Consider the following 18,401-nt stretch of genomic DNA (forward strand, 5'->3'; position numbering starts at 1 on the left):
GCGGAAACTTTAAGCCTAAACATTTTGGATAATTGTGGCATTAACAAATGTTACAAAACTAGTTTTTCAGTGGGAAGTTAAACATCAGTATCTGAGGAAGACATTGTATATTATCATGTTGCATCTAATGATTGGCCAATAATCATTACAAAGTAAAAGGGGGAAAATCTGGGTAGACCTTACCTTTTGTATCTCTGTCTCTGAAGGCAGGTTTTTTGTTACTGGGACACCGTAGCCCCTCCTAGTAAATGCCATGACAGCTGGCCCATCTTCATAAGCACTTGGGAAATCTAAAGCTTTCACATCTGTGAACTTCTCTAATTTCAATTTTAGCTGATCAATGACTATGTGCTGTTCCACCATTTTCTCAATCTCATGAGGAAAAAAAATAAAGCAAAAGCAAAACTGAGCACTGTACCATATTCTCAACTTCCTCACAAAGGTCATGAATCTTGTAAATCACCTGCTGACCCTAAATTATTGTGCAAGGCACCGGCAAATTCTGCAGCAAACTGGGAATTCTATGACATATCATCAGAATCCGCTCCCACTCCCCAATCCAATAAAGTTTAGACACATTTTTGTTCATAAAGACCTACCTGAGTATCCTGGGTTGCAGAGAGAGTGCCAGTGTGGGGTGTAACCAAATTGAGTATTCTATGCCATTTCTGACAAACTGGTAATGATGGGTTTGCAGTAGATGCCCAGCAGTTGCCCAGCTGACACCTCAGGCTACAAGCTGGGTGTTAAATGAGATAAGGGAGAAGAGCCAAACCCTCTGAGGAGGGGAGTGTTTCTTTTTCTTCACAAACGACTCTGCAGCGCTAACTTCTTCTGGGGAAACACCAGCACAGTCCCACCGATTACTCCCCCATCCTGAGGGGGTCACCTTTGCCAATGGCCCATAATGGCCCAACAGCACCACCATAATGGACAGCTGTAACAACTTAGACCACCAAGGATTCCCAAAAATATCCTATGACTTTCAGGATTACATCATTCCCAACTGTCCATCCTGGGAGAGGTGCTGAATACTCTCCCTTGAACCTGACCATACATAACTGGGAACTTGGAACCCCATCACACCTGGACAGATCCAGACAAGGCCGAGAACTTCCACAGGACCACCACTTTTGATTGCAACCATCACTTCAACAGGACTGCAATCACCACTTGATAGGACTGTGACCACCACCTTGGCCAACAGGATGGCAGGTTGTAATCTGGCTTTGTGGGTCTCAGGCAGTTTTAATGTGTATCATTATATTTAATTAACCTTTCTATTAAATTGTGAATCTGACCTGAAATCTCTCTCTCTCAGCACACCCGGTTTAGCTACGTTAGCCTATCCAAGTATCTAGTGAGAAGTGAATGACATAATTAAGAGCTCATACTTGCTTTATATGGAGAAATAAAATGAGAATTAAACAAATATTTTCAAATTAAACTTATGGTCTGAGTCTTATTAATTAAACATGTATATGGGCTTCCTCTTCCACTTTGTACAATTCCACTTTAAAGATTACTTGTATTAATAAACTAAACATGTACATGATCCCAGGTTCACTTCCTACTTTTTCTTCTACCCAGCCTCAGGTGTGTTGATAATGCTAGTTTGGAGACCTTAACTGCTTCTCCTACAGCATTCTCCATACATTGTTCAAAAGTACTTAGTACTTAGATAACTTATGTTATCTAAACCGATTCGTCCATAAGGCCAAGATTATATCCATTATCAGCTCACTCTATCATTTTTGATTCTTTTTGAATATGGCCTAGCAACAACAGAGAAGTTGAAATATAGCTCACAATACATTCTACATTCTTCTACTTTGAGTAACACATTTTTATTAATTCTTTATGTTGTTGTCTTAGTTGAAAGTTCCTTCCAAACACAAACAATGCTTTACATGCTGACATTGTGTTGGAATACAATACATATTATTCCTATGTCATAGAAAATCGAATATATGTATGAATATCATATTTCTTATCGTTTTGGAAGAAGTAACAGCCAACTGATCCACCTTGAAACTATTTATCCCTGATACAATTGCACATACAGCTCCACAGTGTAATAATGTAACCCATTTCATAAATACATATGTGTATAAACATTTATTACCTCCTACCTCATACCTGCTACTCTAGAAGCCCTTATTCTATCATGTACCATTAAATTACATATGCCTGTGAACACAATGTAAAATATTTCACAGAAGCACTTGCTTTGCATTATACGTTCTTAAACAGAAGTGGCAGTTTAGTGAACTAAATGCCAAAATGCTGCCTGAAAGCTCTCAGGCTTCCTTCCTGTCTCTGATACTGAAAGAACCTTCTCTCTACACTGTAACAGCTACCTTGTATCCTCCAAAATGTAAATAAGCATTATCACACTATCAGTTGACACTATGGTGTGCAGGCTAAAAAAAGTTTAGCCAGAATGACAGAAAAGAAAGAAAATGACAGAGGGAAGAAAAATATCACGACTAGTTTACTTACCTTTAATGCACTGACTCTCCCCAAGTCATCAGAATGGAAAAGGAAAAAGGAGAAAAAGTATGATAAGGAGAAGAGCACTAGCTATCCATGTTTACGCTTTTCTCTTTTAAAAATTCATATAATAAATTATCTGTAATCCGCGTGTCTGGCAACACCAGCAGAATATTAACTATTCTATGTGCATGTTATGCATGTACTAGCCACCATAATTTCATTAGCAAATTCAAGATCTACAGAAGGAAAGAGGCAAGCAGCCTTTTTGTCTTTACCTCACTTTCCATTATGTCACTCAGTTTTCTCTAATAGTAAATGATCAGAACGTCAGGATGGAATTCTGTCTTATAAAGCCAAAAGGAGCCAATACTCTAATTCTTAATAAAGCTATAACAAAATAAGTTTCTATATAACTTTTCAATTCAAGCATTCTATAGGATCCATACAGTCTTTTTTCAATTCTAAAGCATCTTTCAAAGTCTTTTAAATCCTAATCTATTAATTGTCCTGGAACTCCTGAACAATGATACAAATCTGGGGGAAGGTTGTGTGTTATGGTTCAGGAAGCATGGAGAGCATGAATGGTTCACTTCTAGTTATGCAGGAGGCTTCTGGCACAGCTAGGTTCATATACAGTCTCCAGAAATCATATCTGAGGGACTGTTGAATGCATTCACATGGTAGAAGGATGGTTCAATGCAGATAAATATGTACCAGTGGGAAAATACCTGTAATCTTTGTGTTTCTTGAGCCTCCTTTAAAAGTTCCTGTTGTTCTTTCTTTTCTTGTAGTAATGTCTTTATCTGATTCTGCAGTATCTGCACTTCATGATTCTTCTGGCTAAATAGTTCTTCATCCATAACTAGTACCTGCTGCATAATGAAAGAAAAGTTCAGCTAGGCAAAAGGGACATTATTATTCCTACAATAAAATAAAACCTCATTTGTTGTTAAGAGACATGACCAGCACTGCAAAGTCTTGAAGTATGTACAGCAAATTGTCTAAGTGGTTATCTGCAGTTTCTAGCAGCTATTTCTTCACTTCTGTTCCATCTATTGATTTTGTTCTAACAAGTTTCATTCTTCCCAAGGAGATAATGTACTCATAACCAAACCTAATTTATTGAAGTATATATTAAATTCAATTATTATCTTTAGTATGCTGTTATATGTAGCTACAAGATCACAGCATCTTGTGATTAATATACTTCTCTAATGAAAAAATAAGAACAGCTGTCCTCAATCTGCAACTTGGATAACAGTTTAAACATTAAAGAAAACACAAGAATGCTTGTTCATATGTTCTTGTGAATGAATTTATACTGATGGATGGAGACTTCCAAATGTTATTAGTCTTCTAGAAAGCCTGCAGAAGCCAAAGACAAAGTACTGAAACATTACATCAACCCACAAACCTTCTCATTCCTGCTCTTCCTATTTTTTTCTCCAAGAGTCCTGGTGGTGGACATATGAATGAGTTTGGGTGTTAGCTACAGCCAATTTGGTATTTTAATATCATGTAAGACAGCATTATCCAAGCAACAATAGCTGCTAGCAAAGAAATGTGTATGTACAGACAAGAACCGGTCCTCTACTAGTTATTAAATCTGTCCATATGCAAACCCTGCTCTGGAGTCTGTAGTGTCTCATTTATTTTAGCCTTCCTCTAACCATCTCATCCTGGCTGTGGATGGCATACTCCCTGGGGAAGAGAGTTCAAGCTAAGTTTAAGGTCAGCTTTCACACTGTTTTGAACCAGGGAAACAGAGGTTTAAAACAAGTCACAGAAGAAAAACAAGAAGGAAGAACAAAAGCTGTGATTTAGACTGCTTGAGAACAACGAAAAGACAAAATTTATTTATGCAATTGCCAGATAATAATCTATAGCTTTATCAGTTTGGTTGCAAACTTAAAAATGGGTTGATGCTACAAAATTCTAACTTATTGGAGCACTGCCTTCTTCCACATGTGACCAAACTCAAATTAGTTTTTCTGGGCTATTCATCTGGCATCAGAACTTCACTCAGAATCCAACTGGTGTATAGTTGTTTTAAGTAATAAAATCTGTTATTAATTTTGATTTGAGATGATTTTCACTGCACAATAACCTGCATTTCTTTTCTTTTGATGTTCACAGTCAACATTTTAACTCAGCACATCCAGTATAAGTACTCCCTAAATGCATATGGGGATGTTTCCAAAAAGAATTATTTATTTGATCACGTGTCAGTTCTGTTAGGAGACATGCTAGAAGGCTGAGAGCTCTTCTCCCCACAGGTTGTCTCTAGGACTATTATCTACTGTGAGAGAAACATCTGATCAGCACTAGCGATATGACAGGATCCTCATGGGGTATCTGCATGCTAAGACTCCCAGATGTTTTGCAATTTTCACCTTTTTTGGAAAACCATAAAGAAGTATGATGTCACCAAAAAGCAAAAGTTGATGTTTAACACAAAAGAAATTGTTAGAAAAGATTAGACAAAGAAATCTGCAAATAGTTTAGAAACTCTGTTAGCTAAAGGCATAGTAATGGAAAAGGAAATATAGGAGGTTTTGTGAGAAATACAGTTTAGGAAATTGCTAAGAGATAAGAGATGAAACTGTAACTTTGTAATATTAGACAGACTAGCACATTACATACATAGTATTAGATAATATTAGACAAAACTTGCAAAACTTAGTCCCTGAGTCATCTGTAAATTCACTGATAGTTTTGAAAATATCTGTATTGTAATTATATCTGTAATGCTTCTGACAAAGTAATATCTTCCAAGATTCAAAACAATTTCTGGGTTCACAGGGCAACTGCTGAGGATATGCACCTAAGTACACACTTCCCAGAGATAGGAAAATTCTCTTTCTGTCTTTCTCTCTCTCTTTCTCATCTTTCTCCCCCTAACTGAGGGGAAAACTAACTTACCTAACTGAGTACACTCCCTCACTTCCAAGTCCCCAGTCCCAAGGAAGAGTAGAAGTAAGAAAACTTGTGGGTCAAGACAGAAATTGTACAGTAAGTGAAGATGAAGTGAAAGAACAGAGAAAATAACATAAAGGTGGTTAATTACTGCAAAACCAATCACTCTCTGCCTTGAAAGGGCAGATTCCCATTAGCTCCTGTGCAAAAAGACAGCTAGCATAACTAAATCCCCCTCCTTCCCCTTTCAGTTTCTGAGTATGTCAAATGATGTGAAATATCTCTTTGGTTGACTTGGGTCATCTGCCTGGCTGTGCTCCTCCTGTCCCTGGCACACCGGCCTATCTATTCACTGGTGTCACAGTCAGAGTCAGTCCCTTGATACTGTGCAAACACTCTGCAGCAAGACCTAAAACACTGGTCTTCTTTCAGAATCGTACTAGTCAGAAATGTAAAACATGGCATCCTGCAAGCATTTATGAAGAATATTAACTCCATCTTGGCCAGACTTAGTACAACCCCCACTTAACACTCCACACCATTTATGTCGTGCTTAAGCCCCACGCTATCCAATGCAACCTTATTAACTATCCTTTCTTCCCTTCTCATCCTTTGACTTTTGCACAGATATCATTTCTTTAGTCTATAGACTAGTCCTGTAAAATACCCATAAAATGTCCACTGAGTTTATTTAGTCCATGATGTGGGTTCTGTCTGGCTACAGTGATCACTCAGGACAGGCACCCAGGTTATGCTACAAGAATATTTGTATGATCCTACAACAGGCCAGCACAGTCCTTCCATGGTGTCAGAGACTGAAATGTTATCACTCATGGCTTAAACATTGTCATAACAATTTTTTGCCTGTTATGGCAAAACTGTATGATGAAGCTGCACTACCAAAGCCCAGAGTGAACGTGCCTCCTGACTGAAACTCTGTGAGTTAAACTGACTAAGGCTACTTGAGAGAAGAAAAGTGAAAAAAAAAAGAAAATTGGTTAAAGCGTCTCAGGCCTGGGAAGTAATGGATAAGGCTAGGAGAGCAGTCACAGAAGAGCCAAGCCCAGTGGGTTCAGGGTGGAGGCCATGGCCCCAGGCTTATCTATTGCCAGGTTTCTGCAAACCTGGCAACAGATAAGCCTGGATTCTTCCTATCCCCCACTAAAGGGTGGGGGAGGAGGGTTTTGGGTGCATGTGAAAACCTCTGGTCAGAGGCACTGAACATGCATCCTCTGCTGTGCAGATTAGCTCAGCTGTGGGGCCCCCCACCCCAGAAAATCAAATCTATGGGACATTCACATGAGCGGGAGCTAAGGGGGCATCAAGGTTCATCAAAGGCTCCCTGAAGGGTTCCCGTGACCCTGTGCCAGAGGACTGTTCACGATACAAAATGATGCAGCTGACCCAAAGTCTTTCAAGGGACAGTGTCAAACATGGCTCCCCTCAGGGGAGGCACCTGGGCATTCCCACTTGGCCCAAATGTAGGCTAATCCATTGGATACTATGCTTTTGGCAAGGGACCCTCACCACCAAGAAGACCAGATGGAGAGGATCTATGAGACATCATTAAGACGCATGGAGGGGTGGTATGTTTCTACTTAATCTTCCTTCCTTCCTTCCTTCCTTCCTTCCTTCCTTCCTTCCTTCCTTCCTTCCTTCCTTCCTTCCTTCCTTCCTTCCTTCCTTCCTTCCTTCCTTCCTTCCTTCCTTCCTTCCTTCCTTCCTTCCTTCCTTCCTTCCTTCCTTCCTTCCTTCCTTCCTTCCTTCCTTCCTTCCTTCCTTCCTTCCTTCCTTCCTTCCTTCCTTCCTTCCTTCCTTCCTTCCTTCCTTCCTTCCTTCCTTCCGACACTTCCTTCCGACACTTCCTTCCGACACTTCCTTCCGACACTTCCTTCCGACACTTCCTTCCGACACTTCCTTCCGACACTTCCTTCCGACACTTCCTTCCGACACTTCCTTCCTTCCGACACTTCCTTCCTTCCGACACTTCCTTCCTTCCGACACTTCCTTCCTTCCGACACTTCCTTCCTTCCTTCCGACACTTCCTTCCGACACTTCCTTCCGACACTTCCTTCCGACACTTCCTTCCGACACTTCCTTCCGACACTTCCTTCCGACACTTCCTTCCTTCCGACACTTCCTTCCTTCCGACACTTCCTTCCTTCCGACACTTCCTTCCTTCCTTTCTTCCTTCCTTCCTTCCGACACTTCCCTCCTTCCTTCCTTCCTTCCTTCCTTCCTTCCTTCCTTCCTTCCTTCCTTCCTTCCTTCCTTCCTTCCTTCCTTCCTTCCTTCCTTCCTTCCTTCCTTCCTTCCTTCCTTCCTTCCTTCCTTCCTTCCTTCCTTCCGACACTTCCTTCCTTCCTTCCGACACTTCCTTCCTTCCTTCCTTCCTTCCTTCCTTCCTTCCTTCCTTCCTTCCTTCCTTCCTTCCTTCCTTCCTTCCTTCCTTCCTTCCTTCCTTCCTTCCTTCCTTCCTTCCTTCCTTCCTTCCTTCCTTCCTTCCTTCCTTCCGCCACTTCCTTCCGCCACTTCCTTCCGCCACTTCCTTCCGCCACTTCCTTCCGCCACTTCCTTCCGCCACTTCCTTCCGCCACTTCCTTCCGCCACTTCCTTCCGCCACTTCCTTCCGCCACTTCCTTCCGCCACTTCCTTCCGCCACTTCCTTCCGCCACTTCCTTCCGCCACTTCCTTCCGCCACTTCCTTCCTTCCGCCACTTCCTTCCTTCCGCCACTTCCTTCCTTCCGCCACTTCCTTCCGCCACTTCCTTCCGCCACTTCCTTCCGCCACTTCCTTCCCTTTCTTCCGCCACTTCCTTCTGCCACTTCCTTCCGCCACTTCCTTCCTTCCTTCCGCCACTTCCTTCCTTCCTTCCGCCACTTCCTTTCCTCCTTTGTGAATAGAGCAGATTGTAACACATTGTTGAAGCATGGAGTTCAAACCCACAGAGCTGTAAGTCCACTGAATCAGTATCAGAAAGAGGAAGGGGTCTACTGCATCTCAGGAATTGGTTGACAACAACTGGAACAGTAATCTTCCTGGAAGACCCTTTTAAACCACTGCCTCTTTCCCCATTTATGTACAGACTGCTTTTTGTGCAAAGTTCCAGGACCAAAATAGGTGCACCGCCCCACTTCTCATATCCATTTCACAGATAGAACTGTAGGGTGGGATTTGTCATGTGCTCATGGCCTCCTTTCCCTTAAGCAGAGTAATTCCTGGTCAAGTTAGTCAATATGCTGGCCTGCCCAAGCAAGGGGCTAAAGAGATTATCCACATTATCTTTTGAGTTGCTAGACCTTGTGTAACAATCTTTCCACAGCTGAGATGCAGGTCCATATCAAGGAGAGGGAATAGAGATTTTCAGTCAATCTCTAGGGCTGGCAAACTGTTCTGTACACAGTTGGTGCCACAGAGTAAGCCTAATTCAGCCTTACTAGGATGCTGTCATATGATGTCTGTGTGTTCTGTATAGACTTCAGCCACTCAGATTGTGTGGACTGTACATTGTTTGGATTTTTCGAGGCCTGTTTATTGTCCATGTCACTGAAGATTACCTCCACCACCTCTAATTCCCTCAGACATTAAATATATTGCTCTGTGGCAGTCTACATGCCTCACTGGATGACAGCATCTTCCTTAAGAGAGTACTTTGTCTTCATGCTCAATAGGAGTCACCTCTGGAAGCTGGAGGTGGCGGACCCTCTTCCAATCCCTCTGTCAGTCCCACAATCCCTAGCAAAGAGTCCCAGCTACTGTGTTCCCCTTCCTTTTAGTTCCAGACTGTTAGCCCTACTATTCCAGCTCTGGAGCAACCAGGTAGCAATTAGTTCATCTTGTCAGGCAAAATCTTTACACATTATCTTGCAGCTAGGCCCTGGATAGGGACCAGGTAGCTTCCGCCTCTCATGATTTCTGTCTCTTTCCTTTCCTATCCTGCTGTGGAACAGGCTACCTGTTCTGATTCCTCCTCTCTCCTCCTCTGAGCATGAGCTGCCTCTTCTCTTATTAACTTGATCTCTGTTTCCACTGTTTCTTTACTACAAGATCAGCTATTAGAGTTGAGGGTTCAGTCTCTGGTTTAGTGTCTCTGTGGCCTCAGACCAAGACATCTTCTGAGTCTCAGACCACTACAAGCCTGTTTGTGGGCTTTTAGACCAGGCCCTCTTGCATTTATAGGCATGGGGCACATCCAACACAGCTATAGAAGTCACTGTGTTTCACCTTCGTTTCTTCAAATAATGTATTAGTTTGATGGGTTAATGAGCCTGTTCAGATATGAAATCACAAGTAATCAGAGGCAGCAATGGCTCTGTGCTCCTGCCCATCTCCTCCCAGACATACTGACACCCCAGGGATCAATCACCTTAGAGCATGTTCCTGGCGTGCTCAAATCATGTGGCAACCTCAAATAGCTGTTTAACCTTATGAACATTAATCAAAGTTGGGATCACAACACATTAGTATGAACAGTCTGATTACATAAGGACACTGAAGGAACTCAGAAGCCACTACATCAAAACTATAAAAAACTGTTCTGGAGGAGAGGAAGGGATAGGTACCACTTTTCCCTCTCTCTCTGCAAAATGTCTCTCAGGGAAGAAGAGGGTAAAATATAGTTGCTGATTTTATCCATGAGGTGGTTCTTGGAGTACTGGGACATCCACAATGTAAGACCCAAGTATCAGATTATACGCTGATGGACAGTGGTTTTGTCATAGCACTCCCAAGCAAAGGAAAACCAAGTAATAAAGAGCAAACAAAATCGCAAAATCTGAAAATAGTCATTAATGATTCTTGGAGGCTTTTTTACAGCTAGAAAGGAATCAAGCATCTAAATATTCACGCACACATACAAATCAGCACCCAAAGCAAATATGCAGCTTCATGACCTGCAACAGTCCTTAAACATCTCAACCACACAGGTATTAACAAGTTTACTCTAGCACACTGTCATCAAATCTGTTATTATTTTGAAAGCCTTGAGCCACAGGTTGGGTTCCAAAATAGACTGTTGTGGGTTATCCAAGGAGGTAGCTAAGCACACAGAGCTCTCTTCACTTCCCCCTACCCCCATCTCCTAGGAGGACAGAGGAAAAGCAAAGGGAAAGTGAAAGCAAGAAAATTTGTGAGTCAATATAGAAACTGATCAGTAAGTGATGATGAAGTGCAAGAGAGAAAGAAAATAAAACAAAAGAGATGATGCAAAAGCTATTGCCTACCACCTCCCAAGGCTGACTAATGCTGAGCCAGTTCTGGGTAAAATACAGCTAAGTCTCCCTAAACCTCCTCCTCTCCCTTTTTATTGCTGAGCATCACATTATGTGGTATGAAATCTCTCTGATTAGTTCAGGTCATCTGCTTTGTTTCATGTTTGTGTCTCCAACTATTCATACATCCTCCGATCTATTTACTGGGGGTTGCAGGCAGAAAAACAGAAGGCCTGTCACTGTACAAAACACTGTTCAGAAAGAGCACAAGCATTACTGTCTTATTATCATTGTATTGGTCACAAATCTAAAACACAGCACCCTCGGGGATGCTATACAGAAAACTAACTTCATCTCAGCCAAGCCTAGCATACTAGCATAGCTAAAACCAAATATCTAACAGATAAAACAGCTCAGCCTGAAGAATCATCTTGAAACTGACTAGAGAAAATATAACATTACTTCAACTCATCTCTGTTGTCACTGATTGTGTATTCAAACATCCATTACAAAACACCTACATACCAGAGATTGGCCAAAGAGTATTCTACAAAGCTGGAAATTAAATTTAATTGTCAAATTAAGTACAGGTGACAATTTTATCCATCTTTCAAAATATAGCTCAAATTTTGGCAGATTGCTTTTTTTACTTAGTCATTTAAATAAACAACTTATAATTAAATACCTGGCATTTCTTTAGTTCCCTCTTCAGCTGAAGTATTGTAATGTGATGTGGTACTGGGCTGGTCTCAGTGCCTGTGTCAGCCTCCTGGATGGTGAGAGCTTCCTTCCTTACTTTCTGTACCATAGTGATCCAGCTCTGCAACCTGTCCCGCTGACTTCTTCTTAAGCTAACATCATCATACAAATCAACCAGAAAAGGTAAGGCTTCATCTACACAATTTCTGTAACTGAAACATTGAGCCTGAAGGTGAGTGAGCTGCTCCTCAAGTGAACTGATACGGGCTTTTTCTTCATTTAAGTCATGTAACTGCTGATTACGGGCCTGCTGGCTCTGCAAAGCTTCCCGAAGCAATCTGATTTCAAGTTCCATTTCATCAATTCGGTCTTTTTCTGGGTTGTAATTTACTACTGGTTTATTTCTAATGTTTTTTACTCTGTTGGCATATTTGAGGGAATTTAAAGATTCATCAAAGTCGAGTGAGGATGGACTTATACATGTTATCATAACAGTCTTGGCATTTCCTCCTAGGGAGTCTTTCAGAATACGAGTGATTTTAGCATCTCTGTATGGAATATGTACACTTTTTCTTTTTGGGTCTCCAAGGGCACTGATGACATTTCCCAAGGCCAAGAGACCACTATTGATCTGAACTGATTCTTTGAAGCGTTCACCAGTATTTCCAGTCTTTGCTACCCTCTCTGATCCTGCCAAATCCACAAAATGAAACTTTGAAGAAATTGAATCCTGTGCAGCATTCTGATACTCTGCAGACTGCCTCTGATGAATACTGATGGTAAAAATGGCATGAGATCGACTAGAGTGCTCATTCATCTGCGTTGTGCCTGTGTGACGAGCTGCATTGCCACTTTCCAGCAGGCTTATTACTTCATCTGCACATTCTACTTGGAATTCCTTAGCACCGACAATCACTTCAAACGCCAAACCAGATGAAAGTAGGAATAATTTAATAAATTCTAAATAGCAATAGTTTATAATGATAATTCTTCAGCAATATTTACAGCAATACCTATAATAGTGTATTAGAGAAAATACAAGCCTGCTATGGCTATGCCCTACCTATGAAGTCATAGCATATGGTCATAGAAATTGAAGACACAATGTGTGCAAAGCATGAGATACAACACATCTGAAACCTGCAGATATTTAATGTAGGGGTCTATTGTGCCATAACATTTGAAACAGTATCTTAGACACAAGACACAACTCATTTACACATTGCACACTGCACATTACCTTTACAATTTACAGTGTGCTGCTACCTAGAAAAAATATGAGCAAAATCAGCTCAAAGGATATTCTGCCAGTTAAAAAAAAGACTAAGAACTATAAAGTTTTTAGTAAAACTTATTCCAAGCCAAGAAAATAATTTCTATTCTGAATAGTGCAGATTGTCCTTTGGGACAGGTATCTGTTAGTAATCTAATAAAGTGTAAGTGTACTTCTACCAAGTACTCTTACTAATAATCCTTTTTATCATATTTTTCTTTTAATGAGAGATGGAAAGCATCCTAGAACAAGAACCTTACTCTAACTGTACCGAAGAAAATAAATAATTTAAAATGTATTGTGAGATTCTTTTGAAGCAATGATGTTGTCTGCAAGATTTGTGCTGAACTAGTGCTTTCTCCCAGCTACAGACAAAAAACCCATGACAGCTTAATATAACAGTTTAAGAATACTAGACTAAACACAACAATTAGAATGTAAAGAAAAAAAATCCGAACCTAAACCAGATTAGATACTTTGAGAATAAAATAACTCTGATGTGGATTCTTCTCGCATTTTCATGGGGTGAACAGGATACTACAGGGCAAGTATTAATCTCAAAGCCTCTAAGAATATCTACTTCCCCTTCTCTTAATGAAGTGGTCTCTTCCACTCATTTCATTGTAAAAGGGGAGCAGATATTTACAATATAATTGACTTAACAATTGTAATTTTGAAGCAAGAAGCAATGGTTTAATCTTAAAATATTTATTCAAGTGAATAATCGCATACTATTTTGTTTCTAGACAGAACTTGCAGAAACAATAACTGTGTTATTTACTTTACCATTTGTTGCCACTTCCATCTATATAATAGAACATCTATATTGCTGACAAGCATCTAAACCTCAAACTGTTTCCAAACAGCTAAACTGAGCTTATATTAATAATTTTTTTCCTTTTATTCATTAGTAGTGAATAAGCACTTTCAAGAGAAAGCAAGAATAATTTGGACAGAAACTGAAACACAAAACACCAAATTTGAGAGCTGGAACCCTACCTGTATTTCCCTTCTCATCTTCTCGAATATGTAGATATTTCATGGAGGTCTCCAAATCCAACAAATCTCGAAGTTCTTCCTTGTAAACCTCTATATAGGATACCTTCACACGGAAGTTAATATTACGATGTTCAGAAATATGATGAAATAATTCCTGAATAGCCCGTGGGATTATGCCCCTCTCATCCACTGCCACTGATGCTAAAATATAAGCACAAATGTCACAGAAAACTGCAGTCATTCTGTAACATAAATTACAAAGACTGAAATTTGAGAGAAGCCTGCAATATTTAGTATGCAATTCACTAAGGAATCTGAAGAGCTCATCGTTCACAAGAATTTTTGTAATGTTTTTTCGTGTGTGTGTCAGAAACTTTGTTTGCATCCAGTACTAGGATTCAAATCCAGTACTAGGATTTTAATTACATAATTTTATAGTTCTGAAAGTTATGAAAAATATGGATTCTGCTTTAAAACTATACTCCTCAGAGTACAGATTTCTTCTTTATTCCTACTCAATATAGTTAGCAATGACATCTCAAGGGTTTGAGAAACTATAAATTCTACTTATATAAAGCAAAATCATCAGTAACATAGCGAGACAAGATTTATGACCAACACTACCAGTAATTTCCTATTTTTTCATAAACATGGAACACTGGTGCCAAACTCTACTTTTGTTTTACATAGTCAGCATAGGACAATGTTTCCATTAATCATCTGTGTTCTTTATCCAAGACTATGGAAGCTGCTTGCCTATGAGACAACAAAAAGAATCTCTTTTACCAAAAAACTAACAGGTTGCTCACATCTAAGTATTAATTTAGTAAATATATTCATTAAACTAAAAGAGTGTAATTGCAGAGCTATGATCAGCCTTAGACTGTGACATGCACTACCAAAACAATTTAGCTAGCAATGGTACTTATAGGAACATTAAATACCTACTAGTGAAGGGAATGGAAGTGAAGTTACAACAATAAGCAGAAGAGGTATGAGGTTCAACAAAGCCAGCTGTGGGGTCCTGCCCTTGAGGCACAACAATCCCCTTAAGCACCGTGGATTGGGTGGGGGCAGAGTGGCTGGAAAGGTGCTCAGCCAGAAGGGACCTGTGGGTGCTGGTTGACAGCAGCAGATCACAGGCCAGCCAGCTGTGCCCAGGTGGCCAAGAAGGCCAGTGGCATCCTGAGGAGTACCAGCAGTTGTGTGGCCAGCAGGACCAGGGCAGTGATTGTCCCCCTGTCCAGGGCACTCATGAGGTCACACCTCCAGTGCTGTGTTCAGTTCAGGGCCCACCACTGTAAGGACATTGAGGAGCTGGAGTGTGTCCAGAGAAGGGCAACAGAACTGAGGCAGGGTCTGGAGGAGCAGCTGAGGGAGCTGGGGTTGTTTAAGCTGGAGAAAAGCAGACTCCTGATAGACCGTAGTGCTCTCTACTACCACTTGACAGGAGGGTGTAACTGGGGCGAGGGGGGTCACTCTCCTCTCCCAGGCAAAAAGTGACAGCACAAGAAAAAATTACCTCAGGCTGCACCTGAGGAGGCTTAGATTTGATATTAGGAAGAATTTCTTCACTGGTGGTCATCCAATGGAATAGGCCTAGCTGTCGACATGGAAATGTAGGGTTAATGGTTGGACTTTAAGATCTTAGGGGTCTTTTCAAACCTACACAGTTCAGTGATCCTATGATTCTAAATAAAAGGAAGACTCTGCCAAAATATTTACAATACTCTATTTATATCAATTTGGAAAAATTAAAGCATAAATTTCTCAGATGTCACAGAAATTTCTCTCAAAAGCCCCAAAAAAGCAAACAAATCCAACACAGAATGAGCAAGTAAATAATTAAGTGCCTAATGAAGACATTTGCAAGGTAAGATAAGTATAGTAAAAATTTTCAAAACCACTATATCTCAGAAAAAAAAGTTGTAATATAAACTGCATGTTAAAATGTGGAATGTGAAAGAACACTTAACAAATTGGGGTTTCTTAGATATTTTTGGTATAGTCTAATTTATGGAGAAGTTTTTAGAACCTTAATTATCACATAAACAACTGGAAGTTTTGAGTTTTTTTACTACAGGTTTTTGCCTTGATCCTTAAAACTATGCAGCATTATCTGCTATGTAATAAATATTTAACTTGCATAAATGCACTCTTTACCAATTAAAAAATCTCCAAAAACCAAAAACCTTTCTATAACCTACCAATGTGGTCACCACCGATGGTGTAAGTCTTCCCAGAACCAGTCTGTCCATAGGCAAACACTGTAGCATTGTATCCTTCAGTCAGAGACACTAGAAGAGGCTTAATACAAACAGCATAAACTTCTTCTTGGGTTGAGTTTTTGCCAAATACAAAATCAAAAGTGAAGACATGGTCCTTTCCAATGATAATTTGTTTAGCATTTGGCACTAATCTGACACACACTTGGTGGTTGTGAAGTATTTCTTTGGAAAGCAGAGGTCTGACTCGGACTGCAACTTTAACTGGGATCTCCTCCATGCCAGACTCCACCACTGTGCTTCCCACTCAGTATTCACATAGTCAAGAAGAAATCTGTCATCACGGCTCTGTTCACTTCATTCACAGCTGTCTGCAACTAAGAAAAAAGTTTTCCATGTTATATAATACAAAAGAATATATCTCCTGAAGTGAAAAGCTGAGATTTCCTAAGGAACATGTAAGCAGCATTACAATCTTGAAAACTACCCGATATAAATGCTGCTCTATTAATAACTATATAATCAATTAATAAATGATTTTTGCAATTATTTATTTCCAGGTTAGCAGACTTAAAGTTGCCTGATTTCCTATTTGAATATAACACAGTCATACAAAGCAACAATATTGTAAGAGTTTTAATAAACACTGTTGGTAAAGCAAAGGCTTACAATGGATCCTCTCATTTTCCTGTTCCTGCATTCATATTGCGTAGGCAACACAAATCAGTCTAACAAAACCTTTTTCTCCAGAAGTTGTATATACATACCATCTTTCCACTTATCAAGCACCAAACATTTCTAACTCAACAAGCACAAGGAAGTGTGGTTTTAAATGTATCTATTTACTACATGTAGAACATTCCTCCGATTTTGATCTGAAACTTTAGGCACATATGTAATTATTTTTTAGTAATTATAATTTTAGCATACATGGTTGCTTACCTGCCTGGTGCATATTCATTCTTACAGCATAAGCATTGCACAGGAGTACACTTGTAAATATTAAGGAATTGCCTTTCTTTATAGCTGTTTTTCACTAGAATTCAAAAATCTGCATGGGATCCCACACACATATTTTGCATTGTTGTTGCTAACTCTGAGAATTTTTGTCATGAAAGGTAAAGTTTGCTGAACTTCGTGCTCTCACACACATTGTCTTCAAGAAAGCTGTATTACTGAACAGGCAGAAATCAGCTAAGCTCCAAAAATTCAAGTTTGCTGAAAACTAATAGCTTAAAACAGTGTTATCTCATGGCAGTGAAGAGAAGAGCTTTTGCATTTCATTTTACTCCTTTTAATTTGAAGACTTGGCTGAACTTTGAAAAAAGAAAAGCCCCATTCTATTGACTGAGCACAGGAACAAATAAGCAAAGCATGAGAATGACTTGTATCATTAGGGACACGGCCAATCAGAAATAGATACATAAATATACTAACTACAGATTAAAAACACGTTTTGCATGATAATTGAATGGGTGCATTATTTTTTTGCCCCCTAGCAAGTGCTGCTCTTAAGTGCCAATATTTCTTACTCTCTTTTTAAAGTTATATTCCTAAACAAACAAGTTAACAAATCATGTCCCGGGTGTGGCAGGGAAACCCTATTTCCTAAGAATCTACTTTGTAAAAGAACGTGGGAATATGAAACATTCCCAAAACATCAAGGCAAGAGAGACACTCGGGTGTCGACGCCCGCGGCTCCCACAGGGCAGAGGCAAACATACATGCAACCTTTTCGCTTGCAGGGATGTTCGGCGTGCGGCCCAGCGGATTTTCCGTGTTTGCAACGTCTCCAAACCTGAGGAGCGGCCGGGATCGTATCATGCGTGAGGGTCGGGAGCCGCTAGAGCCGCGGAGGCCGCCGTGCCGTGCCGTGCCGTGCCGTGCCGTGCCGTGCCGTGCCGTGCCGGGCCGTGCCGGGCCGTGCCGGGCCGTGCCGGGCCGTGCCGGGCCGGGCCGTAGTGAGGGCAGGCGGCGGCGGGCAGCCCGCGCTGTTTGCGACCCTCGCTAGGCAACGGCCGCCATGCCAGCCGCCCGCCGCGCGCACAGCGCCCCCAGCGGCGGGACCGGCGCGAATCCCCGCCCTTCTTCCCGCCCTGCCGGGACTCGGCCCCCCTGTGCGGGAAGGACGGTGAGGTGTGTGTGTCCAGAGAAGCGGGACGGAGCTGGGGAAGGGTCTGGAGCACAAGGGATGTTAGGAGCGGCTGAGGGAGCTGGGGCTGTTCAGCTTGGAGGACGCTCAGGGAGACCTTACTGCTCTCTACAGCTCCCTGAAAGGTAGGAGTAGCAAGATGGCGTTCGGCCTCTCCTCACAGGCAACAGGTGCCAGTACAAAAGGAAATAGCTTCAAGCTGTGTTAAGGAAGGTTCAGGTTGGACACCCGGAAAATTTGTTCACAAAAAGGGTGATTAAATATTGGAACAGGCTGCCTAGTCAGGTGATGGAGTCACAGTCCCTGGAGGTGTTTAAGGCAAGACTGGACATAGCACTCAGTGCCATGGTCTAGCAGACCAACTCGTGTTCGGTCACAGGTTGGACTTGACGATTCCAGAGGTCTTTTCCAACCTAAGTGATTCTGTGAT

At 41.1% G+C, this 18,401-nt stretch overlaps 1 protein-coding gene across 2 annotated transcripts in view; it reads right to left on the bottom strand.

Moving 5' to 3' along the window:
- KIF27 (kinesin family member 27) overlaps positions 1-17,684 on the bottom strand; it is a 30,502-nt gene extending 12,818 nt beyond the window's left edge. The window contains exons 1-6 of one of the 2 annotated variants that reach the window (XM_063179645.1): positions 17,551-17,684; positions 15,802-16,196; positions 13,595-13,795; positions 11,309-12,237; positions 3,225-3,368; positions 184-372 (exon numbers count right to left, since the gene is read on the bottom strand). In XM_063179645.1, the coding sequence (XP_063035715.1) occupies positions 184-372; positions 3,225-3,368; positions 11,309-12,237; positions 13,595-13,795; positions 15,802-16,099 (1,761 nt within the window). In that variant the 5' untranslated portion in view covers positions 16,100-16,196; positions 17,551-17,684. Of the gene's footprint in view, positions 1-183; positions 373-3,224; positions 3,369-11,308; positions 12,238-13,594; positions 13,796-15,801; positions 16,197-17,543 lie in introns of both variants that reach the window. The other variant, XM_063179644.1, reaches the window with a different exon arrangement.
- Positions 17,685-18,401: the final 717 nt, after the last annotated feature.

The sequence above is a fragment of the Melospiza melodia genome, chromosome Z, assembly GCF_035770615.1.
Source record: "Melospiza melodia melodia isolate bMelMel2 chromosome Z, bMelMel2.pri, whole genome shotgun sequence".
Classification (NCBI taxonomy): Eukaryota; Metazoa; Chordata; class Aves; order Passeriformes; family Passerellidae; genus Melospiza; species Melospiza melodia.